This window comes from Brachypodium distachyon, chromosome 3 (genome assembly GCF_000005505.3).
Source record: "Brachypodium distachyon strain Bd21 chromosome 3, Brachypodium_distachyon_v3.0, whole genome shotgun sequence".
In the NCBI taxonomy this organism is placed as follows: Eukaryota; Viridiplantae; Streptophyta; class Magnoliopsida; order Poales; family Poaceae; genus Brachypodium; species Brachypodium distachyon.
The window spans coordinates 43,095,461-43,123,098 of NC_016133.3; the positions used below are offsets into that span (position 1 = coordinate 43,095,461).

General features: G+C 43.6%; 5 protein-coding genes across 6 annotated transcripts; 1 reads left to right on the forward strand and 4 right to left on the reverse strand.

The window, feature by feature from the left end:
- The first annotated feature begins 1,029 nt into the window (after window positions 1-1,029).
- On the forward strand, window positions 1,030-4,351 carry LOC100821950. Of its 2 annotated transcripts, XM_010237039.3 has the most exons (8): window positions 1,030-1,325; window positions 1,486-1,597; window positions 1,661-1,728; window positions 2,855-2,927; window positions 3,131-3,240; window positions 3,323-3,427; window positions 3,762-3,861; window positions 3,963-4,351. In XM_010237039.3, the coding sequence occupies exons 2-8, from the start codon at window positions 1,514-1,516 to the stop codon at window positions 4,137-4,139; spliced, it is 717 nt and encodes a 238-aa protein (XP_010235341.1). In that variant the 5' UTR covers window positions 1,030-1,325; window positions 1,486-1,513; the 3' UTR covers window positions 4,140-4,351. The 2 variants fall into 2 exon arrangements, with proteins under 2 accessions (XP_010235341.1, XP_003574836.1); XM_003574788.4 differs by having other exon boundaries at window positions 1,030-1,597.
- Window positions 4,352-4,865: 514 nt separating this feature from the next.
- Window positions 4,866-7,181, reverse strand: LOC100842461 (bidirectional sugar transporter SWEET11). Its single transcript, XM_003572407.4, has 5 exons — window positions 7,041-7,181; window positions 6,345-6,381; window positions 5,864-6,236; window positions 5,630-5,749; window positions 4,866-5,532 (listed from the first exon to the last, which is right to left on the reverse strand). Exons 1-5 carry the CDS (start codon window positions 7,096-7,098, stop codon window positions 5,221-5,223), a joined length of 900 nt encoding a protein of 299 aa, XP_003572455.1. The 5' UTR covers window positions 7,099-7,181; the 3' UTR covers window positions 4,866-5,220.
- Window positions 7,182-16,393: 9,212 nt separating this feature from the next.
- LOC100822259 (probable protein S-acyltransferase 6) lies at window positions 16,394-20,027 on the reverse strand. The gene is made up of 5 exons (XM_003574789.4): window positions 19,651-20,027; window positions 18,199-18,381; window positions 17,743-18,039; window positions 17,363-17,596; window positions 16,394-17,268 (listed from the first exon to the last, which is right to left on the reverse strand). The coding sequence occupies exons 1-5, from the start codon at window positions 19,735-19,737 to the stop codon at window positions 16,744-16,746; spliced, it is 1,326 nt and encodes a 441-aa protein (XP_003574837.1). The 5' UTR covers window positions 19,738-20,027; the 3' UTR covers window positions 16,394-16,743.
- Window positions 20,028-20,396: 369 nt separating this feature from the next.
- On the reverse strand, window positions 20,397-23,644 carry LOC100822569 (multiple organellar RNA editing factor 8, chloroplastic/mitochondrial). The gene is made up of 4 exons (XM_010237040.3): window positions 23,181-23,644; window positions 22,427-22,524; window positions 22,292-22,357; window positions 20,397-21,559 (listed from the first exon to the last, which is right to left on the reverse strand). The coding sequence occupies exons 1-4, from the start codon at window positions 23,558-23,560 to the stop codon at window positions 20,745-20,747; spliced, it is 1,359 nt and encodes a 452-aa protein (XP_010235342.1). The 5' UTR covers window positions 23,561-23,644; the 3' UTR covers window positions 20,397-20,744.
- Window positions 23,645-24,379: 735 nt separating this feature from the next.
- Window positions 24,380-26,899, reverse strand: LOC100822882 (mitochondrial import inner membrane translocase subunit TIM8). The gene is made up of 2 exons (XM_003574791.3): window positions 26,771-26,899; window positions 24,380-24,827 (listed from the first exon to the last, which is right to left on the reverse strand). Exons 1-2 carry the CDS (start codon window positions 26,801-26,803, stop codon window positions 24,642-24,644), a joined length of 219 nt encoding a protein of 72 aa, XP_003574839.1. The 5' UTR covers window positions 26,804-26,899; the 3' UTR covers window positions 24,380-24,641.
- Window positions 26,900-27,638: the final 739 nt, after the last annotated feature.

Here is a 27,638-nt window from a genome sequence, read left to right on the forward strand (position 1 = left end):
GCAAACAGTTCTTCGGTGGAGTGAGCAGAGGATCAACAACTCAAATCTTTATAAGCGTAAAGTTATAGTTATATTTTTCTTGCAAAGATATCTTCATACTTACCGTCTTAAAAATATCAAGTAAATATTTGGCATAATCTCAATACTTTGAGAGATATGCTATCTTATGAGGAAGAACTACACAATCTGAAACATATTTGTGAGTCTGTGAAAATTAGAACTCATAAAAAAATAATACACCACGTGGACATGGTTATCATATCTACTGTCACTAAGTAAGATGATTATCTATCAACTTTCATTAATTAAGAAATACAAGTAAAGATACGCCAGTTAATACATCAATGAATAATCATACATGGACATCAACAGTAAATAATCAAAATAACTAATAGTGCAGAAGTTGCGTCTTCTGAAGAACCGGTCTTTGCAGGCTATATCGTCGTCGATTGCGCAAAGTCACGTTGGAACACCACACACACACACACCACCTCACACGGGCGTTGCCGTTGAAAACTGGCCGCCGATGTAGGCAACAATTGACCCGTCATCACTGCCTCCTACGACGACTTTCTCAGATCCCGTCCAAATGCATAGCTTGGCAAGTCATCGCCATCGCTGCCTCTAATGATCCAGAGTTAAATTAGTTGAAATTTTGCAGATTTATTTTATATAAAGACGCAAATGCAAATTCTAAAAGACCAAACAAATTTACATCTAACAATGATTTAATAGTTTGTATTAGAATTAATCCGAATAGAAAATAATTTGATGTAACGGTTACGGTATGTAACACGAGTTTCTCTTTCTTTCCTCCATGTATTCTTTTTTCATCATCCATGTATTCTTAAACATTATGAGTAATTCTATTATTCTTGTTTATTACTGCTCCCTCTGTCTCATATTAAATGTCCTAAATGCACCTAAATATGGATGTATTTATGCTTAAAAAATGTCTAGACACATGTAATAATTTTGACACTTAATACGGGAACGTGGGAGTACTTTTAGTTGACCCGGTCGCCCAGCTATACCCACATTGCCCCCTCTCCCCATCCCATGTCCTTGCCGAGCGACTCCGCGACCCAGACCCCTCGCTCCGTGCATCTTCTTCCTCCTCGCGCGAGCGCCGCCACCCATCCCGCTGCCGAGTGCCCGAGCCCCCTAGCTCGTCTTCCTCCTCGCTCGAGCGCCTCCACCGCAGATCTCCACTTCGATTCTCTCGCTCCCGACCGTTTCTACTCCCATCACCCCACGAACGGATTCCGCCCTTTAGATCCCCGTTTCATAATCTTCCCCAATTCGTAACTGAGGCAAAAATCAAGGTAGGGTGGCCGCCCTACCTTGCCTTACTGGGTCCTCCGCCCGTGCTTAAGGATGGGAGCAGATTGTTTATTTTGGGAGCCAGGAAAAATATAAATCTTAATCTCAAATTTGTTTGTTATTTTCTGTTGGGTGTAACATAACATTGTTGTCCTTTTGAAGGTATCGATTGGTGTTCGTCGTCTTAATCATGGTGTTCAGCAAGGTGGAAGTGAACTTGAGAAGGCTGCTCGAGGCGGCTCCTCGGCAGCAGAATCAGGCTAAGCTTGTCCATGTAAGTGTAGCACCTTGCCGTGCCAAAAATAAGTGTACTGGCACTGAAAGACACTAATTGCAGTACATAACCACAGCGAGGGAGCTGTTGGAGCAGCTTGGAACAGAAATCACACCAGAAGGTGTATCAAGGTACTTGCTGTCACGGGTTTCTATGTTCTCTGATGTTGCAATATTGTGTGCCTTTTTGGACTATTAATATGTTGACTGTGGTATAACATTTGTTGAGGATCCATAATTTTCCCATGACCACGAAAGTTGTAGTCCAATATAATTTTTTTAGAGTAAATATCACAAAACCCCTAGTTTCTGACGAACTGTATCGCAAAACTACACCTTTTGGTTTTTTTATCACTTAACCCGTATTCTTGGACTAAACCGTATCGCAAAACCCTAAATCTCGCTGTCAACGACGCTAACAGGGAAACTCAGGAAGTTCTTCTGTATAGTTCTTACCTCTCATATTTGAAAGTGCATCCTTCCAAGGTGCGAATCATTAAATCGTGCTAGTTCTTCTGTATCAGTATCATCATCCATCATTGCTATTTTGCATCAATGTGAACTCAGGAAGTGATAAAGGATTAATTGTTGCTAATAGCGTGATCTTCCTGAATGCTTTCCATGCTGCCGTTACAGGAACGGGCCCAAAAGAAAGATAGGAACTCATGGCCCATACCAGTATAGTTCTTACCTCTCATATTTGAAATTGAGCAAAGCTATATGTACGGTTCTTCTGGTATGATATTTTTACGACCACACTATGGGTCTGGACTTGTGCTGAGAAAATACTGTGAAAAAAAAACCCATCGTAGTTTTATCGTACCAAGAGAATCGTACACACAGCACTTCCGTTTGAAATTTTCTGAATCTACACTGACCGGCTTCCGGACGTACCATTCTTCTATATAAAAGGATCCATGCTTCCCCACTCGATAAAGCACGGAAATCTGGATACTCTTTTATTTATTAACAAGCTGTTCATTAAAACGTAGATACTGTATCTGTATAGACACACTCCTCTTACTTGACAAAAGAAACCTTATCTGACGGTACTATAAATTTTCATGAGATTCCATTGATGGCCTGCATTTTGATGATGCGAATGTCTAATCTATTTCCTGCCTTTTCTTTAATAACCTTACAGCTGACTCAATGGTCGTAGTATTGTGTGTAGCAAAGCAAGTTACCATTTCCTGTTTGCGCGCTTTTCCTCATGATCAGAACAATATGCTCATTCATGACTTTCTTCTTGATACAGTGTTTCAAAAGCTAAGCTAGGTGAGTATTCAGAAAAGATTGAAGCACTGGCTGCCACGCTCGCTGCTACAGTGGTATGTTCTTACTTCTTAGCACGCCAATTTGTATTTATATTGATATGCTGAATTCCTCCACCTGCATTCTGTAAGACTCAGTACAACCACTATGATTTCCTCAGACTCTTTTCTTTAAACTGATCTCTCAGAACAGTGCATGTCACTATTACTCGTATAGTCTAGCTTCAAGATACACTTCCATAACTATCTTTTTGATGCAGCCAGAAAATGAAAATCCGGTTGAGGAGAGCATAGAAGAACAAAGCTCTTATGAAAGAGAAAAGGTTGGAAGTCCAATATCCTTGTCATCCGGATTGCGAAGGAGACCAACGTAAGTTAAATTTTATCCCTTTTGTTTTGTTCCCATTTCTTGCAATTACAGCTAATGAACTAATGGATATACAATTAAATAGTACTCAGGTGGAGGTTGGACCAAGTAGTTATGAGAGAAAAGAAAGAGATACTGGAGCACCTATTAAATTGGACGCAGAGGCTCAGGCTCACATTGAGAAGCATAGGTATGCCTCCTTTTTTTTTCGAAGTATCTTTCGGACCTCAGTCTCTGGGTTATTCTATCACTATTTCTACCCACAAGCACAACCAATTTACTGATCCATTCATTAACTGGTCTTGCTGATATTACCGTGATAAAAATTTGAGTAAGCATGGAAAGTTTACTCACTACTCCTTTAACTTATCTCACTGATATCCTTATGCTCTCGCTATTCTTAATGCTATGTTTAATCATTACCCCTTCGGATACTTTAAGACCTATAAGCATGGTAAGTTCAGAGATGAACAAATGAATATACTGCTATCCTCTTTACTGTGTCGGATCTCCTGACTGCATAGGAAGCTGCAAGATGATCTGACTGACGAGATGGTCGACTTAGCACGCCAGCTGAAGGAAAGCAGCCTTTTAATGAACCAATCCGTGCAAGATACAGAGAAGGTGGGCTTTAATTTTGCCTTCGCATTTGTCTCATCTGTCCCTCTCTGCTGAATGTTTACCGACTACTGAGAATGCTCACTCACTGGGTGCTGCTGATGCAGATCCTCGATTCCACTGAGAGAGTCGTGGAGCATAGCTTGGCGAGCACGGGGCGCGCGACGGCACGGGCCTCTGAGGTCTACTCTCTGGCTTCCAAGACGACCTGCTTCCAGTGGCTGCTCATCTTCATGATGACCTGCATGTTTGTCATGGTGGTTCTGCTCATACGAGTCACCTAAAATGGCGCCGTAACCACTGATGGTTACGTATGCTCAGTTTCTCTAACTCCAGCCGATATATATTCTGTAAACTGTCCCAACATGACATGAACATAAACATGAGGCTGTGTTTGTCACCGTTGTCATGCAAGTTTGTGAAGAAAGATGTTCCCTGATATGACATAGAGATTGTTTTGGCCAGTCTCAAGCTTTAGAAAGTTTCGTTTATTTTACGTTGGATGAAGTTCGAACCTTACATTTGCAACTGGTTTATTCCCACATGAATGGACATATCATGTACAAAAAGGAAAGTCAATTATTTCAAAGAAATCAAAGCTGAGGGCCGTTAGCCCCAATCCTAGCCTTACGATGCTTGATCCAACGGTTCACCTGAGGAACTCTAGTTGTATGGCACCACATCAAATACTTTTAGTTTGTTGAGCGTTTCTAAATTGCACACACAAGCTGCAACTGTGGTCTAGTACTGGTCTGCTTGATAGATACTCCAGAGAGTATCTGTTTTCCAGATCCGGTGGTCTGCTACGGCCACAACCTTCCTCGTTTAAGATGCTAGTATTAATTACACTCAAACTACAACTGTGTCTGATAAATTTAGCAATGCTCATCGTGTCAGTAAATCTACTCTGACAGTTCTAACAACCACCTCTGCAATTTTGAGGTCCTCTTGTTATTACTGACCAGTAAATTAAGCAGGACAAAGTAGAAAGAGATGGACACAGCTAATAATTCTAGCTAAATTAACAACTGGCAATCAATTAACACCGCAAATGTTGCAAACTGGAACATGCTAAGGAGTAAGCACGATGATGATGATCACCAGTGCATGTAATGTAAGAAGCATGGTGCCTAGCTTGTCTTATTATTACCACTGACCAGAGTAAGTAAGCAGTACTGAACTACTGATCGCCACACACACCTGAAGGCGACAGTAGGAATGATTGACTAAGACCACAATTACCACTACTACAAATCCAATAAGCAGCACAGTTAACTAAATAATTAATCCACACACACAACTTAATTCCCCTGATCGATTGATAAATTAACCAAATCCATCGCTTTCGCCATCTTCATTATTTTCTCAAACGGTACCGGCGATCTCGACGGCCTCCGGTGCTGGCGCCGCCTTGTCGACGATGTCGGCGGCCTTGGCGTCCTGCTGCTCTGGTGCTGCCATGACCTCGATCTTGTGCATGCCGAGGATGGGGATGTTGCTGACGGAGAGGATGGCGACGGCGTGCGGCGGCAGCTCGATGACCTGCGCCTGCACGGCGCCGCCGCCGGTGGCGCCGTCGGCCGTGGTGGGCAGCACGGCGGCGTTGCTCGGCCTGCGGTAGTAGAAGTAGAGCCCCATCTGCACGCAGCTGAAGAAGAAGCCCCCCACGTTCGGGTACTGCAGCAGCACATTTATTACATCAAGTTAATTATAATTAGCCACTGCTAAGTATATGATCAAGCTAAAGAAGATGATGATTAATTAGAGCTCCTACCATGACGTAGGGGTCCTTGGTGAAGTATCCGTAGCAGAACCAGGCGACGGCGCTGAGCACGAGGCAGAAGGACAGGCTGATCGGCATGAACTCCACGCTCTTCGTCTTGATCACCTTGAACTGCATTACGCATCAATCAATGTAACACCAAGAAGCTTAATTACTTGATTAAAACCATCCTTATTAACATCTAATTATATAAAGGATCAAGCTTAGTCAATTACTAGTACTTACGATGATGGAGAGCGGGGCGACGAAGACGGCCATGGAGAAGGCGAGGCAGACGGAACCCAGGAACTTGACGCGGTGCTCGGGGGCAACGCCGAGGAGGGCGACGGCGGCGACAATGGCGAAGGCGGCGACGTCGAGCGCCAGGAAGTAGGCGAGCGCGCGCAGCCTGGCCTTGCGCGGCGCGTAGAGGAGGTAGGCGACGACGTAGGCGAGCTCGACGCCGCAGCCGAAGCCATTGATGGTGAGCAGCGGCCTGGAGTTGCCCTTGAGCAGCGCGTAGAGGATCCACAGCGTCGAGCTGAAGAGCGCCACCACGTAAGGCACCGCGCTGAACCCACCCGTCGTCTTCTTCCTCACCACCTGCACGAACGTCGTCCTGCAAATTAAAGAGCTTGAGCTCATCATCAATGGCGGCTGAGATTGAAATCGATAAATCAAATCAATGGCTGAAATTGATAGAGATGGAGGATTAATTTGTGCTTACACTGGGGCGAGGAAGACGAGGAAGGAGATGACGTTGCCTGCAGTACAGTGGATCAGGAAGGGGAAAATCGACGCCGTTAGTTTTGTTTTGTTTTGTCAGTGTGATCACTGTGATGTGAGTGAGATTTCCTTTACTAATCAAAATTCTTTTTTGGTAATGCGGTTTTGTTTGTTAATTTTGTGCGTGCAGAGCAGGTGCAGATGGCAAGGAAGGAAGGGAAGCACGCATCCGTCGCGGCTCAACCAATCGCGTGCTATTTTCAAGAAAATATACAGGGTCTGCCCCGGCGGCCGGGCTGTTTGGTAAGAACGGATTAACTTAGATGGAGCTAGTAAATGAAATGCTATTGTAGTTCTGTCCTCACTGATCAATTAATGGAGTCTTGGTTTTCTTGCTAGAATTGGGAGGCGGTAGGTAATTCCGTCGTTCCTTGGTGTGTGCTTGAGAATTGCTGCTGAGAGCTAGCCGGCCGGCCGGCCTACACATACTCTTGCTAGGGCATATATGGCTTGTGAAAAAAGGTAGAGACACTATATGTATGCAAGGTCAGAAAGCTCAACATGAAAGGTGTGTGTGTGTGTGTGTGCTAATGACCAAGAATTCAAGATTATTATAGGCATGATCAGGAACTAATCAAGCTGCATTGATTTGATATATATTTTCTCCATGAACAAAGCAACTAGTAACATAATGTACCTGCGATGCCGGAGAGGGTGATCGCCGGGTGAGCCATGGAGAGGAAGCCGGCAGCCATTGCAGTAAGGACTCTTGATCAGCTACTAATTACTATAATGTAGAAAGAGCGAGGAGGAGGAGATCTCAGCCAAGCTAGACCCTCTTCCCTACTCCCTTTTGTGACACAAGACCAGAGGCACCCGGGCTCTGCAGAAGGAGAGACGATGGGCTACTGATGCTTGTGTGCTCTGGCCTCGGCGACGGGTGCCGGCTTATATAGTGCCGGGCATCCCCTTTTTCTGGGTGCTGTACAGTAAGCAAGCCAAGCCATTAAGCGACCCACTCTTCGTTCCTAGCCGTTATTATGGCAGATATACAGCTAACACAGACTGCTCTCTATAGATCGATATGTCTGCACATTAATTTGGAACTTGATTAGGCACGAATTAGTTAGCAGGGTTTGATTTTAAGTCTCTCTATCTCTTTCATAGTATGGCAAGGATTAATATGGAACCCGGCTAAAAAAAAGGATTAATTTGGGAGTGGTTTAACTGTCTGAACATTTTACTAGAAAACCACCACGTACTATTATGGCAGACCATTGGATTTGAACACATGCAAATAGAAGTTTCAGGCGACATGCATCAATCGGATTATTAGCGGTTTTGACAGGCAGGAGGATCGATTAACTTTGGCACAAAATTCTGTTTTTTCCAGAAAAATATGAATAAATCAATAAAAAATCATGAATATATATGGTCTCATGAGTAATGAGTGGACCGGACTGTTAAAAATGTCAGCCCAAACTGACAGTCGTTTACTCAAAATCCAGTTTTCAAGTTTGACACTTTTGGCTGAATAATCATAAACGGTACGTATTTTTAGTAGCGGACGGTTTAAACATCAGCACAAACTGAGCAACCGTTTGGTAAAAAATTATTGTTTGAAGATTTTGAGAATCGCTAATCCACATTTTGTTGAAACGAAAGGAAGGTGTTTGTCGATTTGTTGCTGCGTCATTGATTTTTTTTGTTAGGCCATATGTTAATTATACTAACATTCCAGAAGTTAGGAATTGCTTCTCTGAAGGATTGGATTACAGAAGCTAACAAAAGAGATAACCTAGTCAGCATTACTTAATCTCAGGATCTGGTGCTCCTGGCTCACAAAATTGCTAGGCTACGCCAAAAAACCAAAACATTTCTCAGAAAAGAAACGTTGTTAGCTTCTGGTTAAGACGATGTAGATTTTCCTGATAACATATTCCTGGCGGCATTGCCCTCAGGATATCAATGAGGAGAGGTGTTTCCCGACAGTATCTTGCAGACGGGAAATTCTCCGCATACATCCTGGTGGTGCGAAGACGGAAGACCGACAGAAGACCATCTTGCAGAAAGTACTAAAACAACTTAAATATATTCCCTTTTGCTTCCTTAGCGAAGGTATGTCATTTCCCAAAGATCTTTTGGTTCACAAAAGGGAGAAGATACAGTGAAAGTGAAAAGAACCCCTTCACGCACACAAGCCTTCAACATGAACAGTTGAGCCGAAAAGAGCTGATGAGATGTGTGTTGACTACATCACCATTGGTGAACTTGAACACAGGTACAACAGCATCTTCCATGAGCTCTGAAAAGTGACTTGATCAAGAACAGTAGTGCATATATTGTCCTCCACTCAGCTAGATATGATCACAGTTCTGAGAAACCGTGTGAATTAGTACTATCAGTTAGCTGGAATTGCTTGCAGTTGATACGGGATACCATTTCTGAAGACCATTCTGTTACTAATACTTTATAAATGTTGTTATATGGACTATTATTTCTCCTTCGGAAAGTTATGGAATAGTATTAGTTTGAAGAGCAATTATTATATGCTAAACTAGATAAAATGCCCATGCATTGCTATGAAGTGAAATTAAAACTAACTTAAATTTGTGACACATCTATCTACCATATGGAATATTTGGCAACTAGGGTAATTTCTTGATGATTTTGTGGTAATACTGATGGAAATGAACAGATAACCACCAGCTTAGATCACTATAAGCATAAAAATAATCTCAAGGAAGATTACAAATATGATTATTATCTTTTTTTTGCGGGTAACAAATATGATTATTATCACCACTTATGAATTATGATTGCAGGGTCTTTATTTTGTGGAGAAACATGCTTGATGAGTTACATGAAAAGTTCATTCCGAGGGTCAGGTTCATCAAGCCGAAAATTGATGTTGGAGATTCGGTGGTTAAAAATTCAGAGTTCACTCTTTGCAGTACTGTCACTCAGTCCCTCGTTGCCTTCGTATTAATTATTTGGCTCTGAACCGAGCATATAATTCATGTCCATAAACAAGCATCTTTTCACCAAAAGAAATAAAAGGTCAAGAAACAAGCTCTGGTGTTCATAAACAGTCTCTTTTTCTTTCCAAATCCCAGAGACTTGGAATTCAGAGTTTGTGCTCCTTCAGGTTCATAGAAGCTAACTGCATGCAAAAGCACATCACGTTATTGATACAATTCCAGAGCTTGGAATTTTTTGGATGAAACTTTCCCTGTATGATACAATTTGTTTTCGCAAAGCTAGCTCTTGAGTCAGCAACACTGTCGTCGTGCAACATTAGACATGTAAATGTTGAGAAAAATGAGGAGGGATTGAGCAGGTTCTAGGTGGCCACTTTGAAAAGAAAAGCAATCAAAGTTAGCACAAACATATATCACATAGTTTCTTGTACACAACAGGAATGCTAAATCCTTTAGCGAATGACATTTTTAGCAACACTTGTTCAACTAGGCCACTTTCCGTCCACAGAAATGCATGGTGCTAGCTAGTCCACTGCTATTTATGTTTCATAGAAGCAGCTAGCTGCCCCAAAGATAACAGATTTGCTCTGAAGTGCTGTTCAAGTAGACATGTAGCTGGCCTCCAATATTTACCTGTTCCCAAAACTTGGTGGAGGAATGTAATTGACTCCATGACTAAATTCAGGCACACCTTTCTTCATCAATGAACACGAGGGCTCCTCACTGTTATCCTTTAATATTCTTGAAGCAAATTATTTTGGTGGCTTGTAAAGATCACAAACAAGAGAAGTTCAGCTTGCATTGTTGTGTCAGAATTAATCTGGCTGATGAGGATTACTAATTAACTCGCTGGTCTCAAATTTCTTGCCCGTAGCAGCAATCCAACATCCAATTACAGGAAAAGATGGCGGATACGTGTGATCGATGTTTGCTTGTGTTCTCATGGCTCATCAGGTTGTTGCATCAGTCCACCTCAAATTTATACTAGATGTGGCAGTTAGTTCTTATCATGCCAATATTACCTAGCAGTTGTTTCAGAAGGCATGCAAAAATGAATCCATGCTAAGAGACAGGCACACAAAGGTGATAAGCTCTGTTATTCTATCCTGTCCAAAAATTCAAAAAGGACAACCAGATCAGGATATTCTTGACAGCAACCACTTTGACCTTAGTGCAGATTTTGCCGTAACAAAGCTACTAACTCTTAGGCTAGCGTTTAGGCAGCACTATGCTCTATTTGTGTACGAAAGCTACCAAAGGCAGCTTTCTCTCCCAGCAGGTTCTACTCAAGATGGTTAATCACATGTTCTCTTCCTAAAAAGGATAACTAATTAACAATTACTCAAGTGAAGAGTGAGACCAGTAGAATATCTCACCCATGTTTTGTAGGTGGAGAGGTGATAATTAATTTTTTTTTCTCTCTGCTGCTACCCTTTCTGACTTTTGGCTGCAATTTAACCCCATCATGAACTGGGAGACTGGAATTAAGGTGTGGTTCCTAGTTGCATAGTGGGCTTCTACAAGGTTTGTTGCCAGTCCCAGTGCACATTTCTTGTTCAAGAGCGGCACATCTGATCCTATGCATGATCACCATGTCTCCCCTGTCATTTCTGTTTCCAATCTCAAGGTCTCAGGATTCAAAGTATAGTCCCACAACGCCGATCAATTTTCTGGAAATAAATGAAGCAACGGTATTCTGATATTTAAGAACGCTCATGAATGTCTTGAACTGTTTCTTTTCTTTTCTTCATACACATATACTTCTTGGAAGTACAGTTAAATGTAGCATCTTCTGAATGTGACAAATTGACACTATCATATATATGAAAATGTAAATCTGTAGTTCTTAGTTACAGTACTAATTAAGTAAAAAACAAAAAGTTCTTTAGACATGGTGGCATACGATCGATCGGTTTGGAAATATGACTCTTTTTTTAGATAATGGAAGAGTCTTCTCTCTTATTTTTTTCTGACAGGGAAGAGTCTTCTCTCGCTCGACCTCTGCATCTGGATGCATACAACCAAGATCAGTATTGAATTTGGATTCTAGTTCACCAGAAAAGTTCCATCAAAGTAAATTGCGCACATTTTAATCGACTTGTCAAGGAACATCAAGCACACTGAATCACTCGAAAGAAAACAAGGATATATTAGTACTACAGTACAGCAACTTTATATCCATCTAACTTGGCTAGGTCACACAGAACAAACCAGGGAACATAACAGCCGTGTCAGTTACCAACTAATTAAGCTAAATCTGATGATAGCTAAGGATCGCTGTCGCTTCTGGACCCCTCAAACAATCATAATGAAAGCCCGAGACTAAGTCCCATATATATATATTCTCCATGTTGCTAATTGCAGGCACACTATCTGAAAATCGTGTAGGATTTTTATTACATTTAGACCTGATCAAATCAAAAGGATCACACAAGCAAAAACGACCACTGTCTGAAATCAAAACCAATGTTGTACGTGTCGGTAACTCGGTATATCAGCATGAGCTAGAAAAGATGACATGTCTAGGCCTCTGCATCTGCACACAACCATTTCTAATTCTATTTGTAAGAGTCGATCTTATTTGTAAGAAATGCAGATCTTTCTGACCTAGCTAGGTAGGCACGCAAGCAGCTCGAGCTAGCTAGTGCTGGTAATGGTGTGCCCATTTTCCCAATCTTGTTTCACGCACGATCAAGATCATGGGGATAGGGGCAACTTGGGTGGTCAGCCCCCAGGATTTACTAGTGGTGGTTGCAGTAGAGGGTTATTGCCTTTTCCCCTTTCTATCTCACCTCATCTCTTGATCCTCTCTTCCATTCCATCTCGGCCATTCGTACATCGCAAACGCCATTATATTTCACCTAGCTAGCTCCCTGCCCTTCCGATTCGAAGAGCAGACTGACCATATCTTGCAGAAAAAATGGGTATGATTATTCATCGTGGCATATCTCAGTGATGTGGTTTGGGGGCCAAGTTGGCCAACTCAAAGTTATAACTAAGCAGATAGCCCCAGAAGAAAACCGACATGAGTACAACTAAGCAGATCGAATGGAATGTCTTTTTCTCCTTTCGCGATTTTGACCATATGGAATCTTCTTGCCATGCATTTTTTGGTGTTTATTTTCAGTATCACCAGAATTTTCTGATCCAGGTGCATATATGCAAACGTGCAGCTGATGATCTGGCCGTTGGTTCTTCCACAATGGCAAGTTGATGGGAAGGATCCAGATTATTCTGATGAATATCTCATCCTATGTGCTTTTAGCCTATGTGGCCACACACACTGGTGCATTATTAAAGTGCGTGAGTGTGAGGCAATGTCGTCGCGTGTACGAGGTTTTGCAGTTGCTTTTTCTCCAGTCAACATAAAAAATGAAACAAAGTAAAATTCATTCTAGTTGCCGAAGCACCCATAGCTAGCTTGGCCTACCAATCATGGAGCGCCCAATCATACTGGAACAACAGTATTGCAGGTCTATTACCTATATGGAGTATATAGTACATACATGGGAGTAGATAGACAAATATACCTCTTTCATTTTTATTGATTGATAAATGATTAGGATGATCATCTTTTTGTGGCAAAATCTCTCAACGGTATGATTCGAAAGAAATTTATGTGCTAAATTGGCCTTTTTTCGTACCGTAAAATTGACCTTTGTTATAAGAGAAATGCACACTAACATATACAACATTTTTAATATATATGTTTTTTCAAAAAGGAGGGAACACCATCGGTCTCTGCATCGATGGATGCACGCAACCCTTTTTAATATATTTTCTGAAATTGGTAATTTTGTCTTGGAAAATATTTAGGAGCACACATTATGGTGTGTGCGCTTTATGATGATGGTCGATTTGGCATCAGCCATAGTGGCATTGTTTTTTACAAGGTTCTTTTTTCTATAAAAAAAATCCAAGTTATGTATCCAGGATCTATGTGTTCGAGAAGTCCATGGTTGTTTTAGCTTGTATACGTAGTACTTCATAGGTTACATCGGCACTCAAGTAATTGATGATTGTTAGGGTGTGTCATTGTCAGTTAGCTGTGTGAGCCAACGACTAAGCACTCAGTACATATTTACATCTATCCAATTCACCTTAAATACAGCGTGTCTCATAGCCAATCTTGAAGTAGAAATATCTTTCAGGAAAACAAATTAAGTATGCATCTTTTAATCTTACCAGCCCTAGCTCCTATAAACAGAAACCAAATGTGCAGCTTCCCCATGCATGAATGAATCTGGTTTCTAGTTTAAAAAATTAAGTTCTGTAGGGAAAGAAAATGGCTTCACAATAAGGCCACTTCTATTTCACATGACTAATTTCAAAAAATGTTGGAGGAATTAATAAAAATTCTCACTCATAAAAAATTACTCTCTCCGTTCCTAAATACTTGTCGTTGTTTTAGTGCGAACTTGTACTAAAACAGCGACAAAGTATTTAGGAACGGAGGGAGTACTATATTCCATCTGCCACCCCTTATTTTCTTGCTGGTTTCAGGTTAGTGAACTTGGTGCCGTGTACTTGGACACGATGCCTCAGCAGCAAGCAAGATGCAAATAAATATAGCCAAGATGAGGCACATTGACAATTCTAACGCCTATTTGTCAGCAAGTAACCAGCCAGTCCCGTCCACATCGTCGCTGCAAAAGGGAATGCCCAAAATAAGGAAGAAGTTCCATAAAAACTGCAGGCATATCTACAATGGCATCGAGTGGCACTTTTTCTCGACGTTTATTTCTTTTAAATAAACTCCTCACCGTTGATTTCTATATTCTCTCCGTTTCCCAATATGATGCGTATTTTATTTTCCATGACCACCATGGTCGTCCCTGTGCATATATAATTTCTTTTGAAAAATGCCAATTAAGTTCGATCTATCTTGCCAGAAACTGGCATGCATGCATGCATGCATCTCCGTTGAAAAGCCCACGGCTGGTTGCATGCATGCATCTGGTTTCTGGCCAGTTTGATGATCGACTTAGCTGGAAATCTATATGCATGCCTAGCTCAGCAAACAAGATCTCCTTTTCAGAAGAAGAAAATAAAAGAGATCAGCAAGATGCAAATGTAAAAAGGACAAATTAATTAAGCTTATGTCAGCATGCATTCACTCCCGTCCGGCCAGATCGTAGCCGCAAAAGGCAAAAGGAACCTTTCCAAGCATGCAAGAACGCAGCCATTGGCGCTCCGCTCAGAGCTCGATCCAAAAACTTCCAAGCATATGCAAAAGCTCAGCCATTGGCTATATTTGGTTCTGCTCGAGATCCAAAAACCCTTGTTGACGCGACCCCCGATGCCCGGCCGGCCGTCCAGTGTGGCGCACATTGGCGGGTGTGAAAATTTGCATGTACACCAAAACTACAAACTATACCGTCATGTCACCGACACATATATGGCCCTACCAAAATTCAAAAGGGTGATCTAGCTAGCCGTCACTGACATACAGGCCCCACCGCTACACAATGTGCAGTTTGCATTTAGGCTGAAACCTCGTTAACATTGTCGAAGTGTATCAAGACCTTGGTTGCGATACCATTTCAAGCTTCATGATATAGCCAACGAGACTAAAAAAACCGATCTGATGAAAAGAGCTGGACAATTCACTTATATACACTTCAACAAAACATTAGACACTTGTCCCGCACAGTTGTGGCGCGTGTAGGCAACATGTACAGCTGTCTTGAGTACAAGTGGCAAAGTGGAAGAGATGGAAACCAATACAGCTGGAGGAAAGAAAAGATGTATGCCAAAACAATGTGTGCATGCAGTGCAGGGGTATAGAGGGCGGTATAGCTAGGAAGGAAGGGTTTTGGGGACGGAATGTTGTGAGGCTGCTAGCTTTAGTGGTTGGGAGCTGAGGTAGCAACTGGCAGGAGGCAACTCATATCGATCTGCAGCAGCAAGTTGCTTGCAAATTTGGGAACAGAATACACTACCTCGCATGCAGCTAGCTAGCTGTTGCTCACTCACTCACAGACTCACTCCAAGTTTCACCTTTGCGCCGGCCGGCCGGCCGTTGGCGTGCTAATTCGTTCCATGCATCTACACATCACTCTGACTCGATCGGCTGGCCCTGCATCTGCATGCGTATGCTCCATTAGCTAGCTTTGGAGATATCTCTACGCCCACTATCTGCCGCAATTTGCATGTAGCTTAAGACCTGTCACAGCTTACGAGGTAGCTAGCTAGCTAGGGATATTAACAAGTGCTTGCTCGAGCTGGAGGTCACCATATTATGAGCAGCTAGCACTAAGCAAGCAAGCAAGAAAGTATGATGTGTCAGTTGGCTGAAGTTGTACACTGTTTACGTCACTGAGGCTGAGAGACTTGGACTGACAGAGAAGAGCATGTGTGTGAAGGAAAAGAAAGAATACAGAGTATATTCATATAAACATGGGCAGCATGTGCAAGTATACGTACGTACGGATGTGTATATAGCTAAGCTCGATCGCCATTTGCCGGCCAGTTGCTGATGCGATTGGATCCACCAACCGGATAAGTCGGCCAGATGCACAACGTGAAAGAAAGAAAAGAAAAGAACCAACGATCGGGTGCAATTATTATCATGATTCATCAGTTGTTACTTGTTGGGACAGGAATTCGTCAGTGTTTGGCGTACCACTGCACATATAGCACCGTACGTCGCCTACAAAAAGATGTTTGTTTTTGTTTGTAGAAAAAACAAATGTGCGTTGGGAACTGAACTAAATTACGGAGTAGTATATATATCCAGGTATCTAGCTGGATGGATATTGGTCGGCTCGAAATTAACCCGAAACAAACGCATACGTGTGTTGCGTTCAGGTGTTTTTGGGTTGCAGTGTACGTACGTACAAGTACAACAACGTTTACAGCCAGTCAGACAGTTTCTGACGGCACGTCTGTCTGCAGCTGCTGCCGCTGCCTGCGCTTCAGAGCCAGACAACGATGAGATTTATAACACACGCGCAAGACCCTTGGGAAATCGAAAATTCCTTTGAAGTACTGTAGACTATGCACTGCATGCAGTGACTTGCTCTCCCGTCTCCTGTATCAATTTATCTACTTTTCCACGCACGCAAACTGAAGCACCAACAAAGAAACAAACACAATCTGTCCAGTAATATACACATATATATACAGCATTACACATACATCATCCCAAGCAGACCATCCGGGGCCGGAGCTTGAGCTACTTTCTTAACACACCAACCATCACCAAATAAACACAACAACAGAAGCACGACCGATCTGATGCACTGCACTACCCGGCACGGAAAACAGGAAGCGTCTTTTTACAAATTACGCACACTTGTCCGAGAGCTTTTACCCTTGCCAAACACACCACACGTTACTCTCTGTTCAGGACCTGAGCCACAGCAGCACGCTGCATGCAAGAGTTGGAGTGATCTGTACTTTTAGTTTCGATTTTCGCTAATGTGTGCCCATCGTTGGGAGATGGCTGCCTTTGTTAGCTTCCTCAGCAGGCGCTGTTTGCGGAGAGTCGCTGTCCAATGACTCCGAGGTCCCAGTTCTGCGGTCCCAGCTTGACCGCCTCGAATGCGTGCCAGCTTGGCCTTCCACGAGCTCAGGTTGAAGATCGTCATCTCCGCTTACATCTGGGGATGCATGGGTTAACCTGCCCTCTTTCTCATCCATGGAGCCACCGAGACCAACTTCCAGGTCTCCAATATGAGCTGCCGTCCTCGGCTCATCCCAAGATCCTGGCTTCCTGCCCATTTCAAGATCTCCAACGGGCTTGCCCATGTTCGGGCTCATGAAACCCCTGGATGACGACCGTGCTTCTTGTACCCCTTGTTCTACCGTGACCCTTGCACGGAAATTGTTCTTTGAGGGAGGAATACGGCTGGAGAATATCTCTAGAATGTTGCTCAGAACACCTCTGTTATACGGGTTTGTGCGACGATCGTAGCGGTACCTGAAATTTTCGTATGTTGTCTGCAAAAGAAAATGGGTACATAATTAGCTACTGAGTTGCAAGTGCTGCGATTAGGAGATGCCAAGGTGGCGATTGAAATGAACTAATGGCTACCTGGTTAGTGCTCATGAGATAGAAATGGAAGACTGACAGACCACCGACAAACCATACACAAAGAAAACAGTAAATAATCAGAACAATTGAAGCTGGTGTCTTCAACATTGCCTTCCAAATTGACAACTGCTCGGCTTCTCTAATCTTGATTATGTACACCCAACAGAAGGCAAATACATAGAGGCAGATTAATGTGGTGGAGAATACAAACATGTAGAAGAACCGATAATTGCGCTGCACCAAATATATGCTTATGATTAGGACAAGCTGATATTAAAGATAAGTCAATGGAACTCCTATAATGAAAAATGTCTGCACAAAGTGCAACTGCAAGGTGCTTAGAAAAAGAATAAAGAACGGCTAGAAAACACCAACCGTACCTGTCCTATGCATTGGCCAACCCATGGGCAGTGATGATCAAACCGTTCCACACAGTTATTGCAAATAGAACAGTGTGAACATCGGGGAGGCCGGTACAGCAAGCAGGTGTCGCAGTATTTAACCTTCACACTGATTCCATTTACAATGACATCCTTTGTCCGAGGCAAACGGAATTGCTGGGGTGTCTGCCCTCTACTATAATTGCTCCCATCAACGCTTTCAGGTTCAGGAGGATAAGTATTTCGAGGTATTATACCAGGGTCTCTACCAGATGTAAGAAGAAGTAGGATCAAATCCTAGGAAAGGAAAAAGAAGAGCAGTTATGCTTAAATTTCCCCAAAAAATGCATCCCCTATGAAATGCATGCAATTTTACAGGGAGAAGTAATGGCCAAGAATTTTGCTTCTGGTCATAAGAGGTAAGAAATAAAGTAGTTATTGTAGTAGTATGCTTACATAAATGGTGAAGACAACTACCACTACCATCACTGAGATACCCCAATGATTAGGAAAGTCATTCATGAGGTGTCTGGCAACAAACACACAGAACACGAGCACAGGTGCAACAATGAGGGACATAGTGAGAAATAAGGATCTAGCATCAGGCCCAAATATAAACCTCCCTTGCAAGAAGAATTTCTGCAAAATGCAAACACATATAGATATCATAAAAAAATCAGTAATAAAGTTAGGAGAAATCATAACAAACATGAAATGCCTATAATATAAACATTCAGACAAGTCAAATAGCAACATAAGCTCTCCTGTGAAGCCCTGCAAGCTGCAGGCAGTTAGTAGTTTGGAGGAGATGAAGCTTATATGTGCTTTAAGTTGAACCATACCAAAACAGGACCTGGTGATTGGCATCTCAAGAGGCCACTTAGCTATCATAAATGCATAAGCTAAAGAAGTGTGTATCTTTCACAGATGATCATTCCAGATCGTACTCATATCAACTGGACAGACATAACATTACCATGCTAAGTGTACAGAAGAGAGAACAGAATGGAACCTATCTCGGGCTCCGGAGCCCTATGCCAAAGCTCATGAAAATATGAACACGGAGACAATCCATACTATCTAAGAGCTAGCTAGAATAATTGTCGGTCAACTCAATCACGAATTATGCCAAGGCAAACAAAAGTATCACAATACAGAAACAAAAATGCTAGGTACTGACAGAGTTGAAACTCAGGAAACGATAAACTACCCAAGCTGTCCGAAGTTATCAATGTAGTATAATACTCCCTCCGTTCCTAAATACTTGTCGTGGTTTTAGTGCAAATTTGTACTAAAACCACAACAAGTATTTAGGAACGGAGGGAGTATTTAGTAACCGCAAAAGAACTTGTCGTTGTAGGTGTATTTGTGACATCTTTACAGTTTACACGTATAACTCCTTACTCCACCAAGTTGCATTTCGACACACGTGTACTAAATGAAATCATTTCCAGCTAAAGCATAGGTATCCTGATCCTCAGTTCCTCACATATATATCATAAATGAGACTACGGGTTCATCTTAGAGACATAGACCAATCATCAAAATGGTGGACCAAAAAACTCCAAGTGAACTCTATTGATTGCCCTGCCCCTGCTCGAAACAAGACATATGTATCACTCGAATCTATCCAAATGAGCCACAGGCATATTCAAGTACAGCTTACACAATAGCTGTCCAATAATGATGATTTATTAACGGCCCAATTCACCTAGTCGACTGATCCCCCGACCAATTCCAGTGCAGGTAAACATTAGCCACGCTTGGAACAAAAGTAAATTCAGTTTCGCCGATACACCTAACCGAGTAGCATATAGCTTATTCCACATGGGGGGTATCCAGAACCAAAATCCCCCGTACGGCGAGAGACAGGATGCACAGACAGGGGAGCAGAAAGAGAGAGCTTACGTTGTTTCCGCGCCAAACCTGGTAAACCCTAGGCTGCTCGGCGTCGCGGCCGCCGCCATCGGAGCGAGAGGGCCGTGGCACGTACATCCCCGCGCCGCAGAGGCAGCAAAGCAAACCCTAGGGGAACCTCCCCCGCCTCGTCCTCTACGGTGGATGGCTCGCTCACCCCACGCACGCACGCGCCCAGCCCGCCTCCTCCTCCTCTCCCCGCGGAGAAGACGTCCCAGGCCGCGCCGCCGAGGTTCCCTTCCCCCGGCGAAGGAAAAGGGGCCGCTGCAGCTGCGGCGGCGTGGACGAGGCGCGGAAGGTGGGAGGGGGCAAAGAAGGTCTTCGGGCTCGCGCTCGGTCAGGGCGGACGACGGGGACGGGGAAGTGGTCGCGTGTCCGCGTCTGACTGGCCGCCAGCGTTGATGTCCAGTCAAGACGTATCACCTGGGCCGGCTTCTGCACCCTGGCCCATGAATTCCACTCGTATTGGGCCTATCAATTTGCACATTTTCTATATCGAAGGGAAAAGAATGCTTATCATTAGGGTTCTATCTACTCTCAAAAAAAAAAATTAGGGTTCTATCTACTAATCTTGGTCAAGCAATCATAATCTTGGTCAAGCAATCATGCTCATGCACTAACCAACGCAACTAAAAGACCAATTTGATGAAAATGGCAGACAATTACGCTTCAAACACTCTTGGCGAAGAAAACTCTTGAGATGTTGGCGATAAGTTTCAAAAGTAAAAGCTCGCATAGAAGATGCAAAATATATATTACAGAAAAAGAACATGACACCACAATGGATCTACCGTCTGACAACTCACCGCACAATTTATTCTTGCTCAGAGCACACTCAAATGTGGACAACTGACCTCATTTTGGCAAATACAGCACATAAAAAGTTCAAGCAAGACGCATAATATTCTAGGTCGATACAACTGAGAATAGATGAAAACATCCCATAACAATAGCTTAATTTATACCACGGAATATCGTATCTCCTACAGGATTAATACTGGCAGTGCCTCGCAGGCCAATCAGTTTCACTTGTGGACTCATCATCGCCTTCACGTTGATAGTTCGGGTTGGCCTCTTCCTTGACCTTACTGTTGATTATAGCGGTCAGGTGCATTGCCGTAGAAACGGCCGCCATGACTTTCGTGAGGGGGCGTGTTGCCACCTTGGTATCCAGGGTTGCTGCCAGGGTGTGCAGGGCCAGGGCCACCTTGGTATCCAGGAGGCCCGCCTTGGTTACCAGAACCCTGGTACCCAGGAGGTCCGCCTTGGTTACCCTGATACCCAGGAGGTCCGCCTTGGTTACCCTGATACCCAGAAGGTCCACCCTGGTAGCCAGGAGCACCGCTTTGCTGATAGTTTTGTGCACCACCAGGTGCATAGCCCGGCTGACTTCCCTGTGTGTACCCTGCCTGCGGGTTTGGCATGTGGGGTGAACCGCCTGGTGTGTAAGCTGCCTGTGGGTTCTGCATGTGAGATTGATAATGCGGTGGACCCCCAGCCGTATGCAGTGGAGGCGGTGGTGGAGGCATGCCTCTGTTCTGGCCCGGTGGTGGTGGAGGGCTGTTGAAGCCCTGGCCAGGTGGTGGTGGAGGGCTGTTGAAGCCCTGGCCAGGTGGTGGTGGAGGGCTGTTGAAGCCCTGGCCAGGAGGTGGTGGAGGGCTGTTGAAGCTCCCAGGAGGTGGGGGGGGGCCTGGGGGACTGTTAAAGCCCCCAGGAGGTGCATCTCTGTTCTGGAAGTTCTGCTGATTCTCTCTTCTCCTCTCAAAGTTCCTTGACCTGTCAAAGTTGCGGGGCCGATCAGTGCGCCGAGACCTTTCATTGGCACGGGCATTGTTCCTGACCCACTCCTCGTGGTATTTAGGGTCATAAGGAACAGCTTCCCCATTTATAAAGGGCTCCCCTGAAACAGAAGGCAGCAAGTGCTTAGAAGATTTCTTCACCAATTCCAGTCACATAAATGCATATGCTTTCTACAATGATAAATATGCCCAAACTCGACATGATTAATTTAGTTCCAACACAGGTGCACATAAAAGAACGGAGATTAATCCCCCAAACATCATCTGGTGTTGCTTAAAACTTGCATGCTAGTTAGTTAATTAAACAGTGATGAGTTACAGCATACAGATAATGCAAAGAAACTGCCATCTTACATGCTATGTCAATCCATATCAAGTTCGGAAGGGCATCTTGCTAAAAAAAATGGTGGATTCACGCACAGAACACACATATGGCAGTGTGAAAATAATAATTTGAGTAGATTAGACAAATCCCAAAGGTTCGGACTCTGGCTGACACTTCTTACATTCAACATGGAGTCTTAATCATTTGTATTTGACCAATATATGTTAAGGCAGGCTGCTTGCATAACATTGTGTTGCACAAAAAGAACATACAGATCTGAATTTCTCAGTCTACAAATACTATGATAATAATATTGAGATCAGAAGGGAAGGGAACAAGCAACACATATTGCCATCGAGGAAAGCAAGAAAAAGGGCAATCGATCAGAAAGGTCAGAAAAGGCAAGAAAAATGTGATGGCCCATAACTAATTAGAAGGTCAGCACAATCATCAGTGATAGGAAAAGAGTGAATAATATTATTAATATAGAGACATGTGTCATAATTACCTCCATAGTCCTTGTTTCTTACATCCAAGTATGAGTCTGGGAGGACCCAGCGGACCTTGGGCAACTCTGCAAATGATTAAGAGGCATAAGGTCCAAGCAAGAATATATTAAACTTAGTGTATAAAGTACTAATACCTTTGAGTTTGTAAGAGAGTTCCTCAGATACAAGGGCACCAAAAGCAAAGTAGTGACGAGTTGACACCGAGTATATCTTCTGCTTAGCCTCTTCCTCACTGGAACATTAAAAATTGATTACATCTGACAAGGTACATAAATCTGAACAAAGAAAATGGAGGCAAACATTGCATGCTTATCAGCCAAAAAAAATTCCTGCTAAGATCATAACTACCTCGCATAAAACTCAACCTGAATTTCAGATGAAGGTAATGGGAAACCATATATTCATAATATAACAAAGATCAAACAAAATAACAAAGCACAAGTGTTGCACCCAAATAAATATGAAAAGCAGACAGTCTAAAATCAGAGAAAACAATTAACACAATGAGAGATCAGTTCCAACTTCCAAATTACACTAGAAAAATAAGTGCAATAACACGCTATGTTCCTAGCTTTACTTATGCCAGTGGTAAAAACATCAACCAAGCAGAGCACCGCCTTTTCACATAAGCACACAAACTCACACCAGACAGAAAACATAACAGCGTAATCACATTTGATACAAGATTAAAACCCAAAATTCTAACAGAAAGAAATGGACCCGATAAATTAAGCCCTTATAGTCAGATTACTGATACCAAGAATTCATTCAGATCTAAACAATAACCCGTTAAACTACCAATTTCTACAAATCTAAATACTAGTGGGTGAATCGAGGCACCGACCGAAATGGCCCAGCATAAATATATCCAGCGAGAGCGTGGTATACCTTCCGACGATCTGGGCGAGGGTCTTGATGTAGCTATCGATGATCTCGTCGCGCGTGATTTCGGGGTTGGAGGCGTCGCCGGGGGGCGGCTCCATGACGACGAGCCAGTGCTCGAAGTCGCACCCGTCGAGGAGGATCGTCTCCTTGGGTGGGCGGTTGCTCCAGTTGGGCGAGGAGTCCCGCAGCGAGGACGTCGCCGGCTGCGTCGCGAAGCACCTGACCGCCGCCCCGCGCGCCGCCGCCGCCGGGATGGTGGAGGCCGCGGCGGCCGGGAGGAGGGTCGCGGCGGCGGCGAGCGGGCGGAGGAGGACGAAGCGGGAGGCCGCGGCCGGGAGCGGCGACAGGCGGGAGAGGAGGACGGCGCGCGCCGCCATCGCCATGGCAGGGCAAGGCAGTGTCAAAACCCTAGTAGCTGGAGATGAGGTCGAGACGGAGGGGAAAGATGAGATAAGGGTTTAAGCCGCAAAGAGTGGGGAGTTTGTTTATAGGGAATGACTTTGGTATCTTGCGGGCTTGGGCCTGGGCTTTCGTTTCTGCGGTGCAGTTAGTTTGCTCTATTTTATTTCCTCTAAGAAAAGGATAAATTGCTCCTTTTGTTTTCATGGCTAGTTTTTTCACCGTCGATAATACTTATTTCATTCCAAAATATAATTAGTACAGTATAACTTTTTTGATCAAGTTTATAACAAAATATATTAACACCCAGAGTGTCGAATTTAGTAATTCGATCCATCGTGGAATATATTTTCGTAGATATTATGATTTGACATTGTATATGTTGATATTTTTTAGTACAAGTTTGATCAAACTTTTAGAAAATTTAACGATCAAAAAAATTAACACGTCTTATGTTTTAGAACAGGCAAGTGATACAAGTTTTCACTTCCTCACTAAAACTAGAAGTTTATCTGTGTAACAACCGTTTTCCCCTTCTATTTATATAACATAATTCAGCAACCACAAATTGATTTCACTTTTATTCCAGCCAATCTAGAAGTTTTCTATGTATCTGTTCTTTTTTCTGTTCATTGTTAAACCATTTTGTACGACTTTTTTTTAGAGGAAGAAGTGATTTACCAAGTTCACTCTTGTGCAAAGGTTATTTTCCTCTCAACTAAGGTATTGATTGTAAATTCAAGGGGACATATTTTCCTCTCAACTATGCAAGTATACCACACAAGGAACACCAACGGTCAATATCTTCAAAATCAGCACCGACTCAAAAAAATTCCACACAGAAATACAGAAGAACAGCGCAAATATTCCCGCAACAAAAGGTACAGAAGATCGCATGTCCACAGATACAAACACATGACAGTAGATCAAATCTTTGCAAATATATCAAATCATTCACTGTTAAAACTCGCCGGTGTTGGCATGTTCATAGCTTTCATAGGACGCTCAAAGAAAAACTGAATACTCTTTGACAAAGCAATTTCTTCAGTTGCAGTTGAAGACCTCCTACTGCATCTGAAACCGCTTTGCAATTATCACGCTCATGTCAAGGTACCTCTGGGCGCAGTTGGTTAGGCAGGTAGTCTCCCCGGAGCTGAACTTGCTTCCTGGAGTGCTGGTGATGCATTTGTCCCAGCACACATTTGTCAGCTTGCCAACCATCTCGCTCACCATCATCTTCTGCTTCTCTTGCTGCATTATTTTTAGAACTTCATGTGAGACTTTTATTTTAACTAGTTATGAAAGATAACCAACACATCTATATCCACGCGGAAACAAAACAACATATTACAAACAGCTTTTGCATTGGAGGCAAATCAGATAGTGTGGTCATCAGCTGTATCAACACATAACGTGGAGCTCTGCCACAACAATGGCATAATAGGTGATCTCAGAAGGATTAAGGGTAGGTACTACAAAGCATGATGCACAAGTCCTGTGTATTTTTACTTGAGATAAAGTAGGGGTGTTTAATGCAGGTTTTACCAAACCATGTAAAAGCAGTAGACCAGCTATCTTGAATAAAGCTTATACAAAAATACAAATATGCTCAGAGTTTGCCAGGTTGGATCAAACCATCTATAAACAGGCCTAAGATACAGCAGCATGGCTGATTTGATACAAAGGATGATGCGCTTGCATATTCAGATACAAACAGGTTAAGCGGTCAAGGTTAGTAAACGAAAATAGAGATACACAAATATATTTTTTCCGATATATATTATCAGTAACTAATAGGGCATCACAATCGGGAGCTCCGTAGAATGAGCCGACATCTACTTTATCCCATGCAGCAACATGAATTTGTTTTGCAAGATTACGATATTGTTCACATATAGATACACTATGCAAGATCTACAAGTATTCAAGCAACTCAGTGTTGATATGTCAATAACACGGATGAGGGATCAGAGCAGCAAAGCAAAATGTCATATAGCAAGATCACAAAAGAGCTATCAAGGAAACAGTTAAGGAAACCTGTCAAGTGTGGTGTCGAATACAAATTGCGATCCTCCTAATTAACTTACAATGCATCTTAAAACATATATGCATTGTAACTGCACCCTTAGAGCCTTAGATGATGACGGCAAGGCCTAAATCAGCCTTACAGACCAGTATAACTATTTATGAAAAACGCTAAAACAGACCAATAAATCATAGTGCAAGGTACCTTCAAAGCACAAAGAGGACCTAAAATTAGATGATGACAGAAAGGGGTAAATAATCGTTTTTACCGCTGAAACTAATAGTCAACAGATTGTCATATTCCTCACGAACTTACAACTAGGCTAAGAAGTGGAATGCAAAAAATGGTTGTCTAGATTCATTTTACCTGGACCAACACATCTTGAAATTGACGCTAAAATAGGTAAAAAACTATACCAAAATTTGACATCAGAAATGAAGCACAATGGCAAATTCCTGATTCGCCAGACCATCTTTCAAATCATCATCATGTTTTAACCGCGGTTCTCAAGTCATGAATTTCCTATATTTCTAAGATTTTAGAATGAGGCGCCCAACGGCATCAGACTGCCAGAGCCTACGAGCAGTCTATAATACACCATGAACTAGAATGAGGAGCACAACGATGTACGAGTTACGAGCAGTCAAATACACCATGGACTTAACGTGGACCCACTTGACCTCTAATAAAGACTCAAACCTGCATATAAGCTTTATCACACAAGCAGACAAGAAGTTCATGTAAGTTCACCAGTAGCACCAACAATCCAGAACTTACAAGTATCACTTTTCTCGAGTATTCGAACAATTGATACATGCCCAAAGCAAAGCAAACAACACCCACATCCATGAATCCACATCAGACCGCCCGCACGCTTCATCTATGAGAGAAACTTCAGATCCACCACTAATCGCATCGACAGAGACGGAGCCCCTACGAACTCCCAACCCCCATCCCCCGCTGCGCACGGTTCCGCACAACAAACACGATAGAAAAAAAAACACAAACTGTATCAAATCTAAGCAACCCGGTGCCCGCGCATCAACAGTTAAAGTGCGCGTGCCAACGCCCGAACCAACCACGAGGCGGGCCGTAAAATCCAGCAGCGGCGGCACAAACCCCACGACGCCAGGTCGCAATCGACGTCAAGGAGCTACCGTATTCTTACCTCGAGGAACTGCTGCAGCTCGGGGGTGTCCATGGCTGCCTCTCGCTCGCTCGCTCGCTCGCTGCGGAACCCTAAACCCTTGCGATTTTTGCTTGGAGGAGGGGAATTGGGGATTGCGGGCGGCCGCCGGGGTTTTTTCTTTATCGAGCGGGTTTCGGGTTTTGGAGCCGAAGCTGGGCTTCCTTACTGGGCCTGACTTGACCCACCCGCCACTGGCCCATCACGAAACTTGGACCGGGCCGACTGCCAAAACCCCATCGACAGCAGATCTCTCTGCGCTAACTTGACAGCCAAGTCTCCCGGGCTCTGCTTGATCCCCAAAGCCCCATCGCCAGCAGATCTCTCGTCGAGCAACTATCTTCCATTGTCTCAAAAAAAAAAAGCAACTATCTTCCATGGATTGATTCCACTTCCTACTTTCTCTAGTAGTTTGGCAGTGCCATGGATCACACGGAAGCGCTGCCGGACGACTTGCTGGCCGACATCTTGGGGCGCCGCCTCTCGCCGCGGGACCTCGCCGTGTCCCGCTGCGTCCGCAAGGCGTGGCGCGCCGTCGTCGACAGCCGCCCACCTCCTGCCGCACTCGGTGGTGGCAGGCATCTTCATCAACTACAACAACCATGACTGTTCGTAGTTCTTCGCCCGCCCCTCGACGGTGCACCCGTGGGTCGACTACGCCGACCTCCGCTTCGTGCCTGGATACTCTGAGAATATGGACTGCATCATGGATCACAGCAACAGCCTCCTGCTTTACCAAGATTGGGATTGGTACTTCGTGGTCAATCCTGCCATGAAGCGGTTTGACCGCCCGCCTCGCAATCCGGGAGACCAACACGGTTATTATAGTTATCTCGTGTTCGACCCCGCC